The 22,380-nt window shown below is 37.3% G+C and overlaps 5 protein-coding genes across 8 annotated transcripts; 2 read left to right on the forward strand and 3 right to left on the reverse strand.

The window, feature by feature from the left end:
* Positions 1-1,868: 1,868 nt before the first annotated feature.
* Positions 1,869-4,588, forward strand: LOC108811824 (uncharacterized). Of its 2 annotated transcripts, none has more exons than XM_018583922.2 (5): positions 1,869-2,024; positions 2,528-3,391; positions 3,472-3,621; positions 3,955-4,191; positions 4,288-4,588. In XM_018583922.2, the coding sequence occupies exons 2-5, from the start codon at positions 2,534-2,536 to the stop codon at positions 4,423-4,425; spliced, it is 1,383 nt and encodes a 460-aa protein (XP_018439424.1). In that variant the 5' UTR covers positions 1,869-2,024; positions 2,528-2,533; the 3' UTR covers positions 4,426-4,588. The 2 variants fall into 2 exon arrangements, with proteins under 2 accessions (XP_018439424.1, XP_018439423.1); XM_018583921.2 differs by having other exon boundaries at positions 1,913-2,122.
* Positions 4,589-4,890: 302 nt separating this feature from the next.
* Positions 4,891-7,459, forward strand: LOC108811823 (calnexin homolog 1-like). Its single transcript, XM_018583920.2, has 6 exons — positions 4,891-5,049; positions 5,141-5,210; positions 5,587-6,716; positions 6,810-6,881; positions 6,990-7,100; positions 7,190-7,459. The coding sequence occupies exons 1-6, from the start codon at positions 4,960-4,962 to the stop codon at positions 7,328-7,330; spliced, it is 1,614 nt and encodes a 537-aa protein (XP_018439422.1). The 5' UTR covers positions 4,891-4,959; the 3' UTR covers positions 7,331-7,459.
* A 480-nt stretch (positions 7,460-7,939) lies between these two features.
* LOC108811822 (ribonuclease TUDOR 2) lies at positions 7,940-12,897 on the reverse strand. 2 transcript variants are annotated; one of them, XM_056989981.1, is made up of 15 exons: positions 12,740-12,897; positions 12,359-12,557; positions 12,130-12,204; positions 11,872-11,988; positions 11,660-11,767; positions 11,317-11,523; positions 11,028-11,240; positions 10,838-10,945; positions 10,497-10,667; positions 10,204-10,401; positions 9,544-10,113; positions 9,278-9,466; positions 8,928-9,203; positions 8,468-8,845; positions 7,940-8,389 (listed from the first exon to the last, which is right to left on the reverse strand). In XM_056989981.1, the coding sequence occupies exons 2-15, from the start codon at positions 12,521-12,523 to the stop codon at positions 8,207-8,209; spliced, it is 2,958 nt and encodes a 985-aa protein (XP_056845961.1). In that variant the 5' UTR covers positions 12,524-12,557; positions 12,740-12,897; the 3' UTR covers positions 7,940-8,206. The 2 variants fall into 2 exon arrangements, with proteins under 2 accessions (XP_056845961.1, XP_056845962.1); XM_056989982.1 differs by lacking the exon at positions 12,740-12,897 and having other exon boundaries at positions 12,130-12,196; positions 12,359-12,498.
* A 954-nt stretch (positions 12,898-13,851) lies between these two features.
* On the reverse strand, positions 13,852-15,255 carry LOC108809116 (uncharacterized). The gene has a single exon (XM_018581246.2). The coding sequence runs from the start codon at positions 15,047-15,049 to the stop codon at positions 14,114-14,116; it is 936 nt and encodes a 311-aa protein (XP_018436748.1). The 5' UTR covers positions 15,050-15,255; the 3' UTR covers positions 13,852-14,113.
* A 3,339-nt stretch (positions 15,256-18,594) lies between these two features.
* Positions 18,595-20,938, reverse strand: LOC130496874 (transcription factor MYB28-like). 2 transcript variants are annotated; one of them, XM_056989475.1, is made up of 4 exons: positions 20,784-20,935; positions 20,446-20,597; positions 20,219-20,348; positions 18,595-19,599 (listed from the first exon to the last, which is right to left on the reverse strand). In XM_056989475.1, the coding sequence occupies exons 2-4, from the start codon at positions 20,576-20,578 to the stop codon at positions 18,771-18,773; spliced, it is 1,092 nt and encodes a 363-aa protein (XP_056845455.1). In that variant the 5' UTR covers positions 20,579-20,597; positions 20,784-20,935; the 3' UTR covers positions 18,595-18,770. The 2 variants fall into 2 exon arrangements, with proteins under 2 accessions (XP_056845455.1, XP_056845454.1); XM_056989474.1 differs by having other exon boundaries at positions 20,446-20,938.
* Positions 20,939-22,380: the final 1,442 nt, after the last annotated feature.

Below are 22,380 nucleotides of genomic sequence, written 5' to 3' on the forward strand. Positions count from 1 at the left end.
ACAAAACAGATCCAAAAAAGAGATGCAAAACGAATTAAATAAGCCGATGTCGGAGCTGGAGAAGCCTCCAATCATCGGCTTGAAACTATGAAAAATCTCTCTTTTTTTCTTTTCACGGCTAGGGTTTTCTCTCAAAAAAATTACTGTTGGAGTTTTAGAATCCTAAAAAGGTTGAATAATGTGTTCTACAACCCTATTACTACCCTAGTTTACAATACTAGATCGTTCTTAAGTAAAATGTTGAAAATGACTTAATATACAGTCAACATTTGAAGTGCTTTGAAGCTTAACTCACCTAAACTACAAAAAGGCAAAGTAAAATTAATTGACCTCACAAGAATGAAGTTAACTTACGAGGCATGTCTACACTGGGCCCATTGTATAGTGGGTTCGGAGTTTCACAGTTCTTCACGGGCCGACTCGCACATTTCCCGATCAAGAAGGCACGATTAGATGACGTTAGTGCTCAAAAGCACGACATAATCTTCTAGAGACGAATGGATGGTTAGGTCACAGATGTGTATGTATATGTTGGTGTGGTCGTGAATCGTGATCAGTGTAAGCGTCTTGGAAGCATGCAACAAAAGACTTGGAAACTTCATTTCTAGTCCAGGTTCAGCTTCGAATCTTTATTAAAGTCGGTCACTTCTTGTTCAAAATGATTTTTAATATGGGTCCTAAGTGAAAATACTTCATATGTAAAACAAATTGGGCTTATGTTAATGAATTGGAAAAAGCCCAATTCATATTTGAATTCATGTTATAATTTCTAATTATATAAAACTTTTGCATATTTTTGTTATAATTTGTTTTCTTTTGTTATATAAAATTAAAGTTCTTTCAATATTTATTAAAAGAAATCTACATTTATATTCATGCAACATTTTAAATTTTTAATAAACACACCTAAATATCCATATTGAAGTTATTATATATGTAACTATATATTCACTGCATGGAATAATTCTAAATGAGAGCATATACTAATAATGTTTTCAAATATTCATTTCGCTGTTTTGTCTTTAGAATTTTATTTTATTGTTTTGCAGTTATATAAAGTTGTTTTTATTATGATTATTATGGAAATTATAATATTCAATATATTTGTTGACATTAGGAATGTCTTCAAAAATATTGTAACATTCAACCAAACAATTACAAACAGTCTTTTCGTTAACATCCAAAAAACGAAAAAACTTTAAACATTGTAATGACCTAAATAAAATTAAACACTGAATTAGCATGTCCAAAATATCATCCCCCTCAATTAAAAAAAATCGAAAAAAACTAAAACCAAACTGATACCTAAATTTAATATAACTAATGTCGTAAAACCTCAAATTTATATTTCACCCCGCGAAAGTCGCAGATCTTATCCTAGTCTTTATTAAAGTCAGTCAGTTGTTGTTCAAAAAAAAAAGGTCAGTCACTTAAACCGATGGATAGTGTGTGGATGAATTCAAAGTCAATTTGTACTGAACTACATATCGACTAATTATAGTGGGAAAAAAAATCAATGAGGACTTTCCTTATTTATACAAAATTCCAAATCGACGTTTTTTCCTTCAATAGGATAAAAGCATATGGAAGATGGAAAAGACCTGCTTCGTTTAATTTAACGCAACTACTAACAGAGAAGTTGAAAGAGTGAAAGACATTTGAAAAAAATAACGTTTTCTTTTTCTAGTAAAGACGTGTCCCTTGTGGTTTGTTCACATGACAGCTCCTGGATAGAGCATTCCAGTTTTAGTACATTTTATTTTTAAAAACTATCGGCTATTCTCAGAAAAATAGTTAACTCATCACTGACATCATCGCTCTCGTCATAAATCCTGTTCTATTGTTCTACACGTCTCTTGGCTTATATGAGAGCATCTGCATTTCCCATAACAAATAGATCAACTCTCTCGAAATGTTCCTAGTGGGACACTTTATTACAGTAACATACAACACAAAGGACTTTAGGTTTCATCGACACATCGAATTGAAGAGAGTTGGTTCTGAGAATTTTCCATTCAGCACACGTAAAATCTATCTCTCTCTCTAGCTCTGTCTTTTGTAATTGTTTTTTTATTTGTTGATAGGGAAGACAGTTACATAGTAGATATGTTCGAATCTTGAGGTAATTTAACATCTCTGCGTCTCTGTTTATGTATGAGCTTCATGGCCAGATTTAGGCATTATCTAATGAAACATTAGGTTTGGCCTCCAAAAACAGAATTTTTTATATAATGATAGACTCCTAAATTACAATTCTTTTTTATTAATTTTTTAAAAATATATATATACCTCCTAAAATCTCAGATCCTACCCTGATGAGTTTAAACAGGTTTTATGTTAGATTATTCATTTTTGTAACTTGACATCTTGTAGTTAAAACAGGTTTCAAAACTTTCAAGTGGGTTTGTTGTGTTCATTGTTTTATTTCAAACAAAGCTAGGTTAAGAGTTTGAGATGTTTATCCATGCATGATTACGTACTTAAATCAATTTTACTTAATTTAATTTACCTCTCAATCTGGAAACAGGGTAAAATGGTCTGTTCTTGCATGATCTCGTCCTTACTTCTTCTCCTGGTCGCGTCAAGCATATCGCCTAGCTACAGCTACAAGATCAAGTCCGCAAGTTTCTTGTCACCAAAACAAGTTATGACTCCAGGATCAGTCACAGACCCTCACCTATTCGACATCGATTTCCCCAGAGGCCACATCGGCATCAAAGGTTTCGACGCCGAAGTAGTCGACGAAGACGGCAACCCCGTCCCGTTACACGAGACATATCTCCACCACTGGGTCGTCCAGCCTTACTACGTGCGTAAAGGTTTCAACCTTTCGCAGCTCCTAAACATGCCTAGGGTTGATGATCTTCTTGGTTCGAGTCCTGACTATATTCCCATTAGAAACGGAGGCTTGTGTGGGAACAGAGTCAGACATTACTTCGGGTTAGGATCAGAGACACGCAAGACTTCGACGTATGTTCCTGATCCTTACGCGATCGAGATCGGTAACCCGGAAGAGACGCCTGATGGGTACGAGTTCAAATGGCTTCTGAACATTCACGCTATCGACACTAGAGGGGTTGTGGAAAAACAAGGATGCACCGAGTGTCGGTGTGATCTTTATAATGTGACCGTTGATGAGTACGGTCGAGCTTTGGAACCTGGATACAAAGGAGGTTTATACTGCTGCTACGATAAGACTCAGTGTCTGGTAAGAAAGGGATTCGACGATGGTAAAAAAACAAGAACTCTGTATCTTAAGTATACTGTGAGATGGGTTGATTGGGACGACAGCTCGGTTTTGTTACCGGCTAAGGTTTATATTCTCGATGTTACGGACTCTTGGGAACCGTCAGAAGGATCAACAGGAGATGTCCAAGAACATTTTTGTCATGTCAGTAAAGACATAATTTCACATCTCTGCTTAATGTTTTTACTTAAAAACATCAGCTAAAGGTTTTATGCTTGTTTCAGGTGGAATATGATGTGAAACCGTGCACAACCAGTGGAGATGGATGTGTTGACGTTAAGAAAAAGAGCTTAATGATGCCGTTTAGTGGGTATATTGTCTATGGAGTAGCTCACCAGCACGCGGGTGGTGTTGGTGCTGCTCTGTATCGAGCGGTAATTTAGACTGATTTAGTGACATCTAGGATAACTCGGAAAGGCTTTGCAATTTTTTTTTAATAAAATTCAGCAATAAATAAAAAGAAAGAAAAATAATTATAATAACCAAAATTATTATTATAATAACACCAAATACCAAGAGATAAACTAAAAAAAGTCCATGTAAATAATTAATTTTTTTTTAATCACTAAAAATAATAACCAAAATTATAATAGCATGGTTATCTCAATTCTATGCTACATTATTCGGTTTAAGCTAATGCAAATATGAAAGAGTTATCATTTTAACTCAAAAAAACTGAGACTCTTGTGTTGTGGATTGATCATCAGGACGGTGAGGGAATATGCTCTTCGATGCCGAAGTATGGCAATGGACACGAACCTGGAAACGAAGCTGGTTACATTGTTGGAATGTCATCTTGTTATCCTAAACCGGTGAAAGTGACTTATGGAGAGACACTGACTCTGGAGTTCAATTACAGTAATGTCGTTGGTCATACAGGAGTCATGGGACTCTTTTACATCCTGGTTGCTCAGCAGCTGCCTGAACCGGAGAGCTCCTTGCAGGTAATCTGCCGGTAACTGATCTCGGTTTAGGTCAAACCGGTTATTACAATGTGGGGGTAACTTTACTTACGTAAGTATTCAATTATTTCTTTGCAGGCACATGCGAAAAGTGTGAGCTTTTTAGCCTTACTTGCAGTGACGGTGGTGGTGGTGGTGGCGGTTGTGGTTCTAATAGCCGCCGTGGTATACCGGAGACAGAACCGGGAAGATGGTTACCAGTCACTTAGTACCTAAACACTAAAACTATAGATATCCTTCTTCAACATTCTAAATACCAAGTCTTAAAATAAAAAAAAGTATCTTGTAATCTTCCACTAGTGTGATATTTGGCAATGGTTATTACGTGTGTAAAAAGTTTGCTTTTGTCAATTTTATGTGAAAGACTCTTGCTCCTCTAGAGACTTTCAAACTAATTAGTAGGCCCAGCCCAATAGAGACCTTTGCTTTTAGAAGACTCTTACTCGGCTAGAGTCTTTCAAAACTGATTAGTAGGCCCAGCCCAATACTTAACGTTAGACTGACTAGCCGTAAAATGGACATTAATAGAAATATAACAATATGCACGTAGGATAGCTCTCTTCTGTACGACGTGGCGTCCATCTATTGGCTACCACCACGTGGCGAGCGTTATCATTGGTGGAAACGATAAAATTGACACACTAAACCGGGTCTACGGGAATTTAAATAGATACTTACTCAGAGAGAAAAGCTTAAGGAAAAAAAAAAACATTCTAACTCTCTTCTCCGATCTAAATCCTGAGGAATCCGATGATGAGAGACCGGCAACTATTCTCCTGCCTTCTGCTTATCTTAGCTCTCTTCTCGCTCCAGAACCTTTGCTTCTGCGACGATCATGCGGTAAAATTTCGATTTTCTCGGGAAAATGTTTGAATATTCTCTGCAGATCCGATTATTTGTAGATCTGAGTTCGTTTTGTTTTATTATTCAGGTGTTGTATGAGTCGTTCGATGAGCCGTTCGATGGTCGCTGGATCGTTTCGAAGAATGGTGATTACGAAGGTATGGTCGCTGGAACGTTTCGAAGAATGTGGATTCATTAGTGATCTCAAAAGTTGGTTACGAATCAGTGTTAACAAACTAAACCGGAAATAACCGAATGGTTTACATCGTGATTATGATAATAAACCAGACATTCCAGTGTCATTTAACCTACTACTATATGCTGATAGAATCAAATCGAGAATGTTTGATTGAATGGTTGGTTTAGTATAGATCCAAATGGTTTAATAATAAACCGGACATTTCAGAGTCTTGAACCATTATATGAATATCCACATTCTAATTGAATCAAATCGAGAATGTTGTGGTCACTTAATGTCATGATGTTGATTAATGCATAGAGAGCTTCTTTGTTAAGACTGCTTATGTGTTTCAGGTGTGTGGAAGCATGCCAAGAGTGAGGGACATGATGACTATGGACTTCTCGTAAGCGAGAAGGCACGCAAGTACGGTATAGTGAAAGAGCTCGAGGAGCCTCTAAACCTCAAGGAAGGAACGATTGTTCTTCAGTACGAGGTTCGTTTCCAGGAAGGGCTCGAGTGTGGTGGTGCTTACTTGAAGTACCTCCGCCCTCAGGAAGCTGGGTGGACCCCCGAGGGGTTCGACAGCGAGTCACCTTACTCTATCATGTTTGGGCCTGACAAGTGTGGAGCCACGAACAAAGTGCATTTCATCTTGAAGCACAAGAATCCCAAGAGCGGAGAGTACGTTGAGCACCATCTCAAGTTCCCTCCTTCTGTTCCTTATGACAAGCTCTCCCATGTCTACACCGCCGTCTTGAAGCCGGACAACGAGGTTAGGATTCTGGTTGATGGAGAGGAGAAGAAGAAGGCTAATTTACTCTCTGGGGAGGACTTTGAGCCTGCGTTGATCCCTTCCAAGACCATCCCTGACCTTGAAGACAAGAAACCAGAAGACTGGGACGAGAGAGCCAAGATCCCTGATCCTAACGCCGTGAAGCCTGAGGACTGGGACGAGGAGGCACCCATGGAGATCGAAGACGAGGAAGCTGAGAAACCCGAGGGATGGTTAGATGATGAGCCTGAGGAGGTCGACGACCCAGAGGCGACCAAACCTGAAGATTGGGATGATGAGGAAGATGGTATGTGGGAGGCTCCAAAGGTTGATAACCCCAAGTGTGAAACAGCACCTGGTTGCGGTGAGTGGAAGAGACCCACGAAGAAGAATCCTGCTTACAAGGGCAAGTGGAGTGCGCCTATGATAGACAACCCTGCTTACAAGGGGATCTGGAAGCCCAGAGACATCCCTAACCCTGACTACTTTGAGCTAGACCGACCTGATTTCGAACCCATTGCGGCGATCGGTATTGAGATCTGGACGATGCAAGACGGTATCTTGTTTGACAACATGTTGATAGCGAAAGACGAGAAGGTCGCTGAGGTTTACAGACAGACAACTTGGAAGTCGAAGTTCGATGTTGAGAAAGAGAAACAAAAGGCAGAAGAGGAGGCCGCTAGCTCTGCAGGTGGTCTCAAGAGCTACCAGGTAAAATTGAATCTGAACCTTTATTTATTACTATATTATTCCTCGTTATAATACTTACACTTGTATATATATATATGTGAATGGTGTTTGCAGAAGGTTGTGTTCGACCTCTTGAACAAGGTTGCTGACATATCTTTCCTAAGTGCCTACAAGTCTAAGATCACTGTAAGTTCTATCTCTCCTCTCCCTCTTTACCTTGTTGCATGTTATCATGATGTCTCGACCTTGAATAGGAGAGGCTAAACAGATTTAGAAAATGTGTCGTTTTTGTAGGAGCTGATTGAGAAAGCAGAGGAACAACCAAACTTAACCATTGGTGTTCTTGTCTCCATTGTCGTTGTTTTCTTCTCTCTCTTCATCAAGCTTATCTTCGGTGGCAAAAAGGTAAATATTCCCTCTGTAATATATTCATGGCATTTTAATATGGAAGTAAGTGAAAAAGCTGAAGAAATTAAAAATGGTTTTGTTAACAGGCGGCGCCGGCAGCAGCTGTGGAGAAAAAGAACAAGAAACCAGAAGTAGGAGAGAGCTCAAGCTCAAAGAGTGAAGATGAGACGGAGAAAAAGGAAGAAACCGCTGCTCCTCGCAAAAGGCAACCCAGACGTGATAATTAAAAATAGTGGTTTTTAGAATGTTTTCGAGATGTTGAAATTATTTTTGATTGTTACTTGTGTTATGGTCGGATTTTCTTTTCTGCTGTAAAACCAAGTTGGGATTAGCTAAATTGTAGTTTCTGTTACTTCTTTGTTTAGTTTCTCACAAATTGGGGTGGATACATTTGCCATTGTAGAGTTATTCGAGTTGAGAAGTCATCTATTCACTGAACTCGGTTTATTCCCATGATGCTTAGTTGCCATTTGTAACTATTGTCGTCGGAGTAACGAAGCCTCAAAAGAGTGTACAAGCTCAAACCATGGCCTTAGCAAGAACACAAAAGCAGAGTACATTCTTGAGCCATAACTGACGTGTGCAACTCTTTCGAGACTTCATGTTTATACACTAATGTAGTATAAGCTCTGTGTATCTTTCATGGGTTTAGATCTGAGACGCTCAGTAATCCAACTTGCTCAGAGCCAATCATTCTGTTTCATCATGAATTGTGATGACCAACAACATTATGAAACTCAGGTTACAAAAAAACGAGTCTTAAATTTAACTACCTGGAGAAGATGAATTTTGGAGGAAAGCGTATGAAGCGCACACTTCCAATTAAAACATTAGAGAGCATATGAAAAGTCCTCTCTTATGTTGTCGGACTTAAGTTACATCACCTTATTATGAGATTCTTTAGTCAAAACAAGAATAAGGAACGAAACCATCAGTCACCTTATGATCAATAAACCAAAAAAGTAAAAATAAAAAAAAAGAAGAGAATTTCTAAACATTACAAAAAGTTTGATGCTTTGCAAAGCAACAATCTTGAACAAAGGTTGAAGATCCCCCTCTTTGGGAACCAACCATTGATCGATCATAAAGGTTGGAAACAACACTTACCCGCGACCAGGTTTCCTGACTGGAACACTGTCCTCATCATCAGACTGAATGTCTCCGTACTGCCAGATTCCTGTCCTAGATTTGCGAGCTTCTTCTTGGTACTTCTCAAGAGCATCAAGAGCTGCTTTCTTGTCTTTATGCTCCCATCTCTTCCGTTTCTCCATCCTCGCTATTCCTTCCTGTGCTCATAACAAAACACATTTCACTCTTCAAGTTTATACAATGAAAAATACTCTTCATAGGATTGAGACACTGACCTGAAGCATTGCTGCATTGACAGAGATCTCATCGTCAACAGCAATGAGAGTAACAGCGAGCTCTGTTCCAGTTCCTTGGCCTTTCACTTTGCCACCTGAAGTATCCCTTTCCTCCACCACAGCCTTAAACTCTTTACCACTTCCCAGCGTCACCGTATGCAAATACTCTCCCGCTTCAGGACCAAAGTCCTCTTCCAGGCTTGGAACTTTTAAGTAGGCAAGTCTGCAGAGCTGCGCGAGTCCTGGTGCTGATGAAACTGAAGCCTCTACAGGGCGAATAGCGCTGTACGGAACTGTTTCTTGGTTTCCGTAATCGATGTAGAACACTTCGAGTTTGTCGTCTGGAGATTGAACTGCTCCTCGTGGTGCATTAACAATCTGAGTACAAATGTAAGGCATACAGTTAAGTATGCGTGAAGAAACAAAAGGTTGGGATACATAAGAGGTTTGATGAGTTTACCATTGCGCGGTTCCATGAGTTATCGAGGCTAAACTGTGCAAGGACGATGTCACCCTTCTTAGGGTTAAACGAACCAACAATGGGAGCGTCTTTAAGACTCAGAGATGCAAGCTGGTTTTGGATCGAAGCTACTTTCTGATCTCCAACCGTCTGAACGTAGAACCTACCGCCTCCAAGCACTTCCGTGACAACCACCTTCAATGTTTCCATCTGTCTGGTTTCTACCTTTGAACCACCATTTACAACTTCCTCTCCTTCAACATAGTTTTCCCAAATCTGTTAAAATCAAAAAGTTCAGCAACGCTTTTCTTTTTGGAAAAAAAGAGATAATATCTATTGGTGTTAATTACCTTCAGTTTCTGATTCTTAGCAGATCGTTCTGCCAATTCAAGAAGATGAGCTTCTGGAATCCTGTCTGCACCAAAGCCAGTCTGCATTTTTGCAACGCCAGCTTCAAGAAGAAACGTTGCTGCGTTGGTCTTCCCCTCCCACATTGATCCTAAGAAAGTGCCGGTTCTATCCACAGTTTCAATTTCAATCTGTGATTATAAAAAAATACAATATAAGAAAAAAAAGGGAATAAAGAAAATGAAATGTATCATGTGCGTATTATTACCTCGACATCTCTCTGCATGATCTTACGTCTCATTAAAGCAATAGCTTCTTCTGAATAAGGTTCGCCACGGCCAGGACATCTGACACCAGAGAATGCAAAGGCAATACTGCATGTTTCTTTCGGAATGTATAGCTTGAACCGATGTCCGCTCAAGACGTATTCCACAACAGCAGATATTCTCCTGCTTCTGTGCAGGGATGGCAGGAAATCTTTAGCTTTTTTAGCCGAGGCCACAGTCAGGTCTGTGACGTGCATGACTGGAGAATCCTTTGCAGATTGGATTCCTTTCTTGCCAGCAACGGCACGAGCTTCAGCAGCCAGCAGAGCCTCGTAATGGTTTGACCTCTCTTCAAAATCGCGATGTCTTACCACAGTCCCCAAGCCACGGGCGATTATGAGTTCAGCAATATTGACTCCAGTAGATGCTGCAGCTGCTTCAGCTGAATCACCCTTGGTAGGAGATGGCAGGAACACTGAACCAAAATCCATAACCCTGGAATCACTAGCTCCAGAAGTAGTAGCACCATCTGCTGGGCTAATCTTCCTTTGGTATTCCATTTGCACATTAACCTAGACCGGGGGAAATAGAAGTCAGAGATCTACATCATGTGCAGCACAACATGATAGTTTATAAGTAAAAAGGCACGAAGCAACAAATACCTGTTTTCCAATTAACCTTTGTCTAAGGAACTCTCTAGCTTCCCGAGCATAAGGGGCAGGTTTCTCCTCTCTGCGTGGGTTACCGATTTTAGGAGACCTAATACTCGAAAGACAGACTCGGCGCTCTGCCATCGGGCTCCCGAATGGTACAGAGTCATCAGCAACTACTAAGCAGTCCCCACTCACAACTTCCACTACCTGAAGAGAGGTGCAAACTAGTAAGAACTAAGAACTGTTGAAATGGGGGGGGAGGCAATATATTTACGAAGATATGTGTGCAAGCTATTTATTACCTTTCCAGTAAAGTTCTGGTCATGAATTGCCTTAGAGTTGCTAGCTGGAGGGACATAGTTTGCCCACATTTTCACCCGGTTTTTCTTGCATTGAAGTTCTGCAGCTTTTAACTTCTTTTTGGCTTCTTCCTCCATCATGTTGGCACTCCACTCAACATACTTAGCAAGACCCTGAGCAAAAAGAATAACAACAAATGTCATTACTTTTATTCAACATACTATATTGCCAGTGACTTCTTAAGTAAGTACATTATTGCGGCAAACTCAAGCTTTGATTGGCCAATTAGTTCCATACGTAATCATGTCAAAAACAAAATAACTATGTAATTTAGTCCACGTACATTTTCAACCAGCTCCAGACCCAAGTCTTTGACTGTTTCCCCAACAGAATAGTAAACTGATCCAATCAGATTGTTGAATTTGTCAACACCTTCAAGAACAATGCGAACCTGCAAAATCCAGCTCACACTTAGACCATTTAAATTTTAGATACCGATACATATGAGTTAATTTGTTGCAATTACTCCTTACATCTCTATTAAGAACACGAAGCTCAGTAAAAAATTTGGCTTCCATTGCAAACGGATCAGAGGAAACCTCCACGGACGATACTGCTGAAGCAGCCAGTCTCTGGGCTGATGTTAGAGGACCACGGGGCTCAGCAGAAGCATCTCCATTCGGAGCTGATGTAACATCTGGCTCAACAACAGGTTCTTGTGTAGGTCTCCTTCCCATTGATGGAGCCTACATAAGATACATCATGAGATTACTGCAAACTCGTCATAGCAAAAAAAAAAAGAAAACAAACAAGATTACATACCTGGAGTCCAGCAACAAACACTTGCACAAACTGAAACTCAGGAAGAAGATAAACCCTGATGGTACTGCCATCGCGGACTTGCTCAACAATAGCTTCCATGGGCTTGCCCTTACTTGCGGCTAACAGACCCATGGCGTCAAAGTTACCAGAATCCCCAACGGCAGAAGGAGGAAGGTTCCTGACAGATGCCTCGGCAGCACCAGGAACCTGGATCAAGTAAATGGAATCAAAATCAGAGCAAATTATATGATTAATCAACTTTCAAGAGAATCTTGAAGAGATAGAACAAAAGATTACTACTCAACAAGTTTGTCCTAAGATAAACAGTAAAAGAGATACAAACCTTGCTCCAACGACCGATCCCTTCCTGCTTAGCCATCTCTTCAAGCTGTAACAGCTCGGCAATGTAAGGACTAACCTTATCCTGATTCTGCTGACCTTGCTCTCTGACCTGTCCATAATACATTTCTCCACCATATCAGAGAGCTTACCACAATCACCATACACCATAGACAACAAGACTATCTAGTCAAATTTAGTAAACGGTTTTATCACCTTGGCCCAGCCATTCTGAACAACAAGCTTAGCAAGATTTTCGTTGCCAAGATAAACAGAGCCAAACTCTCTCCCAGCAATAGCTTCCACTTTGTAATCCACTTTAAAAGTAACCTCCTGCTCAAGATACCAAATGCAAACTGTTAATATTAAACAACTATTTCAATTACTAACTGTCCACTTACTACCTACACTTGCTACACTTGTTAGACACAGAGCATAAAAATGATTAAAGAGTTTGATAGAACATAGCAGGACCTTCCCAATGCAAAGCTTCCTCAGAAACTCCCTGCTTTCCCACGCAAAAGGCTCATCTATACCTCCCCTGCGCGCCTTAAACCAAGGAACAAACCAAACAATAAGAGAGAGAAAGCCTAGTTTATATATTTCGAAACTTTTTGTTTGTAAAAAAAAAAGAAAAGCCTTTTTCATTTCTTCATAACAACTTTTTAAACTTTATGAGAGAAAAGATTTCTTTTAGACTGACCAGTTTAGGAGCCATGAGAGAAGATAAAGTGATGGTCTTTTCCGGAGGTGGGCCGGGCCTGTTTTGGGCCAAAGCAGTGATCACCAAGCAGTCTCCGGAAGTAACAGCCTTCACTCTCCCTTTGAACCACTGGTTCTCACTCGCCACCGCCACAACGGACGCCATGTCTCTCTCTCTCTCTCTCTCTCTCTCTCTCTAGCTGCTTTCAAAATCAGGTAACGAGAATCAATCAAATTAACAACGACTCACAATTCGATAAATCACCTCTCAGAATCGGTATGTAAATATATCACAATTGATATCACGGAGCTCTCTCTACATTCGTCTCGATCACCAAGAAACTTTAACATCGATTTGGATTCAACAAAGAGATTAACGAACCTGGATTGATCCGTGATGGGGGGGGGAAGCTCCTAGATCTGGAGAAGAAGTGGATGAAACTCTTTATCTTAATGTTTCTCTATGTTTGGATCTGAGATTGAGATAATGAGGTGAAGAGAATGAGAAGGAACCGATCGTACGAGCTCAGAAGAAGGTTGTGCAGGAGGAGGTGGAATGAAGATATATAACACACGAGGACATCATGCGAAAATGAAAAGAAAAAAAAGCGAGTGCTAGACGTTTTTGCCCCCGTACTTTCAAATATATTACCACTTAATGCCACTAAGAGAATGTTATGTATTTTAACTAATTTGGAATAAATATGTTAAATCATATTTTTTTCCCATTTTATTCAAATAAATGTAGAGAACAAGTGAAATAAGTTGACAAAAAAAGTGAAATAAGTTGACAAAAAAAAATGTTAAAAAGGAAAGGAGTATTTAACTTGAATAAAATGAGATGATCATTCTATTAATTCCACAAAAATTAACAAAAATATCAACAACAAAAAATATCATTGCAATCTTGACAAGAAATTAATAAAATTAATTTATTTTATTTTTCTCTCTCTCTCTCTCTCATATTTCATTCATTTGGATTCCATCAATCGCCTCTTTGTGTTTAAGATTTACATCTTTAATAATTGCTTCTTCATTCCCTTTTGAACAAGACATCATTTCTTTAAAAAAATAATAATCTAGAACCATTTTTAATTCTACTCTGAATCTTTTTAACTCATAAAACGTACAATTGGTTTGTTCAGATTCTCTCCACTAGAAGAAAATTAGATATGTTGTTTTAAAGAACTTCTTGCTTTCACAACTTCAAGTAGAGAGATTAGTGTGATAAAGACCACTCACTAGCTTTTGTCCTTTTTAGTGTAAACACTATCATTAGACACAAAATGGTATTAAGATTCTTTTATTTCAAAGGACAAAACCTATAATTGCTCTCTGTCAGTTTCAATATAAATGTGACATCTTCTTGTTTTTCTTCTTCTATCTTTGTAATGAAAGATTGTGCTTGGACTTATATATGCTCCAAAACAAAACATTCCCTGTCTTAATGTTAATCTGCTCAACATCTTCATCAACTAAAGGAATATACACATATTATGTCGGCAATGGAATTCCACTGTAGGATTAACCAAATATGAATTTCAAGATTGACATTAACTATAGTTTTTTGTATATGACTTTACATTATAAGAAAATAAATTAAAAGCAGAATAAAGAAGTATGCTGATCATGTAATTGATTGAAGTGAAAGCTACTTGAGAAATTATCCTTTAAAAAAAATCAAATAATCTCTAAAAAGTTTGTTATCTCCTTTCTTGGCTTTTTATCAATCAATACATCAAACCAAAACACGAAATCAAAAGATTTCTTGGAAACGTTTTGGACCTTTGATGCATATCTTCATGTTCTCTGTTTCACATTTTTGGATCTTGATCAAGTACACGTCTTCTCTGCCTCTCTTCTTATCCTCATCGTTCTTGACGCAGCTTTGGTAAAAGAGGAAGCTGACTATGGTGTCAAGAACCAAGAAGAGAGTGTATAAGTAAGCTATGAACGTTCCTTCTATAGCTATCAAGGCGATATCTCTATCTCCTTTGTAATAAGACCTCACTACTCTGTACTGAAACAAGGCTTCCACTCCTGATAAGCCGAGATTAGTAGGCAGAGCAAGAGCCAATGCTGTTGAAGCTCTTCCGCGAATGAGAAGACAAGCCTTGAGAAGTGTTGTGTATCCTCCTGAGGAGGAAGGGGACGTTGATGAAACCAAGGCTAGGTTGGTGATGACAATGGCGTTTGCGAGGAGGATTGAGTAGATGATGGCTGAGGCTAAGGAGAATAGAGTGTAGAAGTTTCTTGAAGCTATTAAGAACAGAGCAAAAGCAGAGGCGTTTGCGGAGAGGAGGAAGAGAGAGTTACAAATGTAAGTTTTGAGAAGAGGAAGGTAATAATAAGCAGAGTCGTGGTTGTTTGAAAGGAGTTTGATGACGTAAGCTTTGGAGAAGAGGAAGAAAGTGAGGGAGAAAGGGAGAGTGAGTAAAGAAGAAGAAAGTGTTTGTGAGAGTTTAAGGTTGAAGAAATCAAGAGAAGAAGAGAAAGTACCCTCTCCAGGGAAGAGAGTGTTTAACCTCAAATGAAAGGAGGAAGAGGAGAAGAAGGCCTGAGAGAGGAGGAGAGCGGCTGAGAAAGGGAGGACAAGGGCGGCTGCGGTGGTGGCGGCATGGTGGTAGTTTTGGAGGAAAGTGTGGATTGATCTTCTCATGATCTTGGTTGGCTCTTCCATTGTCTTCTTCATTCTAGTTTTGCAATCTTTTTCTTTGAAGATGTTTTCTTGAATATCCACAAAATCTTGAATGAGGTTTATCAAATAAGGTCCTTATATATATCCTTTAATTTTTTTTTGTAGATTAATTGTGGGTTGGATGTTAAAGAAGGGAATAGAGATAGGCCAACCGATTTTTCCTGGTGATAAGGAGTTGTTTAGACGAATTAATATAATCAGATTTTGATTTTCTTGTAAAGCCACAAAAAATAATGTGTTTGCAAGAGATATTTTAGACACATGAGCATAATGTTTTTTTTTTAATATTTAGTTGCCCTAAATTTTTCATTTTTAAACATTTTAACCAAACAACTAAAAAGTATATAAGTGATCCATAAATATATTTAAATCAATATTTTATTTTTAGTCAACTAAACTGTCGACGTCAATTTTTTATTGATTTATAATAATTTTTTGAACTACATAATATAAAAACTTAAACTTCAAAAAATAATAGCAGAAAATCCACAAAAAAAAAAAAGAGAAAACTTCTTTTATGCTATTGCTTTTTCATGTTTCATCTAACCCATTTAATCTTATAAAAAAGTAAATGATGGAAATTTAAAAAAAAAAATAATATATGATCAAATCTAGATTTAGCAATAATCATGTAAACTAAACACTAAGAAGAAAAAAAATTAATTAAAATACACAGTGTAGCTTGAGTTTGTTGAAAAATTTAGTCAAGCTAGTATTAGTATACAACTTTCAAAGTCTAGTACCTTCTGCATAGTCTTTAGCTCCAAATACAGCTGATCCAGCTACAAGAGCATTTGCTCCAGCCTCAGTAACCTATTACAACAACTCACAGAAAAATCACAATCCAGAGATCTCTATGTCCACAAGAGTATCATCTACAGCAGTAAAGTGTGAGCTTCACCTTCTATGCATTCTTTGGAGTGACACCACCATCAACTTCAATCCATGGGTTTACTCCCTTAAACATACAAGACCACATATCCACGAACACATAAAAAAGATATTCACTTTTAAGTACCTGGTCCTGGAGAAAGAAAAGGAAGTGGGTTGGTAAAGGAGCGACCTTTGAGGCCTAAGACCGAGGTACCGAGCCCATTTGACTTGGGCTGATGTACAACACAACGAAAGGAGATGATGATGAGCTCGACGTGTCCTTTCAGACAGAATCCCAAAAGAGTTTGTTGGTGGGTTACTTTAAGGTTTTAGTAGTGAGAGAGAAACCTCAACTAATGTTACGCCACCCACGTGTGATTACCGTCTCGTGGACAACGCCTTATTCTTCATCTATTATCTTATGATGATCCAATGCAGCTCCTTTATCCCAAACGGTTGGCTCTGTATTTGCTCAGAACATTGCTGACTGTCCGCATCCGTTACAATACTCTTTCCAGTACTATGGGCCTATCGGGCTTAGCTAAAACTATTTTAAAGCCCGTTAATAAATGATTTCATTAAAAATATTTTTTTCATGGTTATCTTATTCATTTTGAGGTATTTCAGATTATATTCTTATTTAGGGCTAGGCAGAAAATCCGAACCCGAAAAACCAAACCGAACCCGATCTGAAAAAGTAGCACCGAACCCGAACCGAAATTGATTAAATATCCGAACGGATTCAAAATTTCGGTATTTAAAGAACCGAAACCGAACCCGATCCGAACCGAAATATTTTGGGTACCCGAATGTATCCGAAATAAATTATATACTTAAATATATACATTATTTTTATATATAATATATATTAAAAATATTAAAAATATATAAGATACCTTTAAGTTTTCCAAAATACTCGGAAAATATATGCAAATAGTCAAAAGTAAATGTTTAAAATAGCTAAAGTATACTGAAAACACCAAAATAGTTAAATATCTATTGATTCTTTATCCAAATATTCAAAAAAACCAATTTATATGTTAAATTAAGGTATTTTGACATATATGTTATGAAAATTTATATGTAATATATTATCTTTCTTATAGATTTTGAAAATTTAAAGTATATAATGAATTTTGAAAATTTAAAAACATTTTAAATGGGTTATCCGAACCCGAACCGAACCTGTAAAGATCCGAACCGAACCCGAACCGAAATTTAGAAATATCCGAATGGGGCTGAAATCTTTAACCCCGAAAACCCGAAACCCGAATGGACTGAACCGAAACCCGAATGGGTACCCGAACGCCCAGCCCTATTTTTATTCATTTGATGTGTTCGGAAAAAAAAAGAATTTCTTATTCATTTGAAGGCTAAAGGTATTTCATATTATATTAATACCACACTATAGTATAGATGATGAATTTGTGATACCAAACTTACGGTAAAACTGAAATTTCCCCTAATAAAAACAACTAAGCTGAACATCACGGTCAAACACCGCGGTTCATATAAACATGAAACTTCCCAACTTAACTAATGCTACCAAATCAAGACTACATTCAAAACATAACAACAAAATCGGCCAAGAAACGGCTAGAAAAATAAACCTAATTAATTTACATTATTAGAAATGCATGAAGTTTTTTTTTTGGCTAAAATTTGGTGCTAGAAATGCATGAAGTTTTGGACAGAAAAAACAAGAAATGGATGAAGTTTTACTTGTTTTCATTCGTGTGTGTGTTACTATAAATTATTGTCAATATATCGATAGGAATGAAACAAATAAGGTAAAAGGTTATGGTGACATACAATTAGCTAGGAAATTTATAAATTAAATAGTTTAACCAATACAAAAGTTGTTTATAATTTACAAATACCGAATTCTTTTCATGATGGTAAAGCTAAATCTTCTCAAGAGGAATGGGATAAACTCATAGAAGAAAAAAGCGGAGATCACTGAAAGAGGCGATCATCGTCGCAAGCGACACATGTACGAATAAGGTCGAGTGCGTGATGACTTTAGTCTTGTAATTTGTGTTTTGTGTTTTGTTTCGTGCCTCTTTGTAAGATTCTAGGGGCATCGTTACGAATCATTAAAAACATCATTGATGGATGAGTGAGGTGGGTCAAAATGCCACTTACGAAAGGGAGAGTAAGACTTCACAGAATTATTAATTTGTCAAAAAACAATGAGAAAATCTTGTCGCCTTTTTCTTTATTTTGATAGCAAGTAATTGTTTACGGACCACACTTCCAATTATATGTTTCACCTCTTGATCTTTAGCTTTCATCTAATTGTTTTACGGACCACAGATACATTTTCTATTGGAACGTCTTTTTCGTGTGGTCGATTCCAAAGTCCAGTCCAACGAAAGATGACACCACCTTCATGCCATGGAAAGTTGGAAACACTGATATATGATCATAAAGAAAGAGCATGCATGACTGATGATTAGAATGGACTTTATCTTTTAACAAAAGAATAACAATTATTATTTTTCCAAAAAAATATGATAATAATTTAAAAAAAATAGTGGATACTAAAAAATATTTAAAAAACTTTATTATAATAAATATTATGAAACATTGTTAGTTTGTGACAAGCGCAAATCAATTACCAATTGATCCGTGAGGTACCATGCAAGGTGTTACTCAGTGTCAGAGAAACCCTAACTCGAGTACTATTTTCTTACTTCTTGCGGTGTCTTAACATTAACACCTTATTTGACATCATACAAACCCTAGCGATTAATAAACATCCAAATAATAACACATATAAAACTTCTCGTTCAGGAAAGTTTCACTTAGTATGAAACCGTTCTGTTCGAATATAAATATTTCATATGATTTGCTTCTCGAGCAAATCATAGTCCGTGTCATACATATAACCAGCATGGTCAAGAAGATAACTTGACCAACCCTCGAAGTTTCCAATCATATTGCCTTGATCATCAACGCTAGTTGATGAGACTTCTTGGGACACATCGGACATAAGAAGATCATGACCATACTCAACATTCGTGTCGTGCTCCTCGTTGTGGTGATCATCTCTCCCGATTTTCTCGAGAAAATATGAGAAATCATAACCCTGATCCATATCAAGATCAGAAGTAGCATGTATCTCGTGCTCAGTGTACAACAATGATTGGGAAAAGGGATCCAAGTCAACGAGTGCCTTGGAACTATCTTCTTCATTGGGACTCTGCTCAGGGAAGCCATTGGAAAAGCTCCCATATGGTATTGTAGTAGCACTCAAGATATCTTTGATGGAAGTTGCTTTAGCAGCAACTTTGTTTAAAAGCCTTGATGTAGAGCTCGATTTCTTAATACTTTTCTTGCAACTCAAGGAATCTCCCTTAACTGGTGTCCCATCATTTGTGGTGATCTCGGATACTGTGTTTAAGCCGGAGGAAATAGGAAGAGACATGGAAGGCATTGAAGTCGACCGGGGGTATTGGTCGTCGGGACTAGATGCATCTAGGGAATGCAAGCTCCCAGGCTGCGTAGTCGCGGTGGTGGTGACAGTAGGGTTAGTATTAGAAGCTAGTGGCTTGTGAGTCACGGGGTCAATACCCTGGTCGATCAGACGTTTCTTGAGATGCGTGTTCCAGTAATTCTTGATCTCATTGTCGGTTCTCCTTGGTAAATGTCTTGCTATGACCGACCACCTAAAGACAAGAATAAAGAAAAGAACGAGATGGAAGACCAAAATTAATACTATAATTTTTTTTGAAGCTTTTTTTATGGATAAGTTTGTCAAAAATTGCTAATCAAACACATATTTTGCATCAGAAAATTGTCAAATACATGAGAAAGAAATAAATAGTTGATTTTATTTTGTTAGCGGAGTAAGATTTCATTTTAGAAGCATCGTCAAACTTACTTTCATGTTGTACTTTTTTAATAATATATGGTATATGTATTAGCTGTTGAAATATCAAATAAAGTTTCACATTAAAAGTTTAGACATATACTATTTAATATATAAAAAATTCAATTCTAATTAAGTACTAGATATTTTGGAAAGAACTTCAAAAATCTTTCGCGCATACTTGACTTTTAAATCAAAAGTGGATAATATCAGACAATAAAAGTTGGATACAAACTAAATAAATCCCAACATTGGTTATGTAATAACTTGTGTTTCAGAAATTCTAAATATTGACTTTGTGATCTAAATTCTTGTTAGTGAAATTTGTTTGCCGTAATAAAAAGAGGAAACTAGAATGGTAGTCACTGGAGGGTCTATAAACATATAAACGTCCTTTTTGTTGAAAATAAACGTACTTGTTGCCACGAGCAGCATGGAGCATGATGATTATTTGTTCCTCCTCCGAACTAAACTCGCCTCTTTTGATCTCAGGTTTTAGGTAGTTAGTCCATCGTAGTCTACAACTCTTTCCACACCTTTTCAACCCTATATTAAACACCATATTCTCATCAAAATATTATACAAAAAATACTAAAGTTTCAGTAAAACAAATCCTAAATAAACGTGTAAATTATATACTAACCAGCTTTTTGGGGAATGTCGCGCCAGCCACCTTCTCCATGCTCGTGGATGTAAGAGATGAGTTTCTTGTCTTCCTCGGTGGTCCATGCCCCTTTCTTCAGCCCTTCTCCGACACAACATGGTTTTCTTGACATTTTCTTCGATATATGAACACTAAGGTGTAAAATGTTATAATCTCTTAAATAACACCAAATGAAATACTATGTTGAGAAAATATACTTGAGGAAACTAAAATATGAAAGGAGATTTTCTAAAAAGGTAAGAAAGAAATAGATCTGTTGATGAGAACTCTGATACATCTGAATATAAGACAAATCGAGAAGCCCTCCTGGGTCTTACCCACAGAGCTGCTAGGTGTTTTCATGTTTCTTTTCAAGTAGATTTCGAATTTTGCTTTCTACATATCCTTGGAATATTTGAAATTTATAACACTAGGTTCAGACTAAAGAAGCTTGTGAAGAAGAGAAATGAATTGTGTGATGGTGGTGAGCTACCGAGTTACACTCTATATATATAGATATTTTGGTAAGTGGATTATTAATTACTTAAATATATCAATTTGTTTAAACTAGCTTGCAATTATTTTCTAACAAGACGAATATATGTTTGCAAAATGATGTTGCATATATATTTTACTACATTTAGCTATACATATTTATTTTGAAGTATTTCTAGCACAAAAAGAAGGATTAGCACTATTGACGTGCAAGATTAATGTATGTTTAAATTTTTGGTTTAGATAAAGTATATTAATTAGATATAAAAACATCTGTAACTTAATTTTATTAACACAATTGCCAAAAGAAGAAAATAAATTTGAAAAAAAAAACAGTTGGGTCATGGATACTGTAAAAATAGTGAAGCGGGAAAGTGATAGACATTATTGTTGATCATTGAGAATTGAAGGGCTCCTGTAATACCACTCGTTATTTTCGACGTAGGTCCTATTTGTTTGCCACTTTTGTTGTTGTTCCATTATTGTTCGTCTCTTACCAGTTACCACCTTTCACATACTCTCATTTCCCTTCCTTTTTTTTGCACACTCTCAAATCCATTCTCTAGATTCTCATGATTTCTTAAACAAACATGTAACTTCTTGTTGACTTGATTCTCTTTATTCCTCTTTGGGGTTCATATAGAGCAACATTATCAGTCAGGTTGTAAAACAAAGGTTCTTAGAAAAAAAATAGTATTCAAGTTAGATAACTAAGTTTTGATTTAAATTAAATCACTAGATTATTTAGATAATGATATGCGGAGAAAAGATGCAAGCAAAGGTTTTGAATTGTCTCAAGATTAGAACTTTTTCATTCTCTTTCCTTAATTTCTTTTAGTTTTTTTCTTTTCTTTTTATTGTTAGATCTCCTCTAAAACCTAGCATTGGAGCTGCTCTTAGTTTGGAACCCACCTTAATTTGTGATTGGAATAAAAAAAAACTAATTTGTGATTGGAATAGTTGCAAGGTGTTTTAAGTTCTGTGACTACATATATGTACTAGGTTTTGTTCCTCCTTCCAAATTTTGTCTTGTATTATGATGTTTCATCACACGAATATATAGGTTTACTTTCTATATAACTAGGTGTCTCGTCTGCTTTGGGCACACGTTATATTTCATCAACTCTCGTTATTGACATTGAGCTAGGGGATGTAATCACACCATAAATTTGGAAACCACCCAAGTAGGCCATGACGTGTTTATTGATTCCCCGGGTCATAACCCACTATTCAACTAAAAGCCGACACCAACACCACCATATCATTGGAAGAAAAAAGCTGCACATCTACAATTTAGTAAGGACCAGTTTGGACTGTAGCCTATATAGAGGAATCACTAAGATCCTCGTTCTAGATGATCCTATATATTTTAACCAAGTTGAGAAAATCCCACAATGTTCCTCACTTACTCGTGTTTCATTGTAGTTATTTTGATGTCCC

This window comes from Raphanus sativus, chromosome 6 (assembly GCF_000801105.2).
Source record: "Raphanus sativus cultivar WK10039 chromosome 6, ASM80110v3, whole genome shotgun sequence".
In the NCBI taxonomy this organism is placed as follows: Eukaryota; Viridiplantae; Streptophyta; class Magnoliopsida; order Brassicales; family Brassicaceae; genus Raphanus; species Raphanus sativus.

Coding starts and splice junctions, on each gene's coding strand:
- LOC108811822 (XM_056989981.1), bottom strand. CDS start 12,523: ATGGCGTCCGTTGTGGCGGTGGCGAGTGAGAACCAGTGGTTCAAAGGG. Junction 11,241..11,316: donor TGTTTGTTGCTGGACTCCAG/GTATGTAATCTT, acceptor TATCTTATGTAG/GCTCCATCAATGGGAAGGAG. Junction 10,402..10,496: donor ACCAGAACTTTACTGGAAAG/GTAATAAATAGC, acceptor ACCTCTCTTCAG/GTAGTGGAAGTTGTGAGTGG.
- LOC108811823 (XM_018583920.2), top strand. CDS start 4,960: ATGATGAGAGACCGGCAACTATTCTCCTGCCTTCTGCTTATCTTAGCT. Junction 6,882..6,989: donor CCTACAAGTCTAAGATCACT/GTAAGTTCTATC, acceptor TCGTTTTTGTAG/GAGCTGATTGAGAAAGCAGA. Junction 7,101..7,189: donor TTATCTTCGGTGGCAAAAAG/GTAAATATTCCC, acceptor TTTTGTTAACAG/GCGGCGCCGGCAGCAGCTGT.
- LOC130496874 (XM_056989474.1), bottom strand. CDS start 20,578: ATGTCAAGAAAACCATGTTGTGTCGGAGAAGGGCTGAAGAAAGGGGCA. Junction 20,349..20,445: donor CGACATTCCCCAAAAAGCTG/GTTAGTATATAA, acceptor TGTTTAATATAG/GGTTGAAAAGGTGTGGAAAG. Junction 19,600..20,218: donor CATGCTGCTCGTGGCAACAA/GTACGTTTATTT, acceptor TCTTGTCTTTAG/GTGGTCGGTCATAGCAAGAC.
- LOC108811824 (XM_018583922.2), top strand. CDS start 2,534: ATGGTCTGTTCTTGCATGATCTCGTCCTTACTTCTTCTCCTGGTCGCG. Junction 3,392..3,471: donor TCCAAGAACATTTTTGTCAT/GTCAGTAAAGAC, acceptor TGCTTGTTTCAG/GTGGAATATGATGTGAAACC. Junction 3,622..3,954: donor GTGCTGCTCTGTATCGAGCG/GTAATTTAGACT, acceptor ATTGATCATCAG/GACGGTGAGGGAATATGCTC.
- LOC108809116 (XM_018581246.2), bottom strand. CDS start 15,049: ATGAAGAAGACAATGGAAGAGCCAACCAAGATCATGAGAAGATCAATC.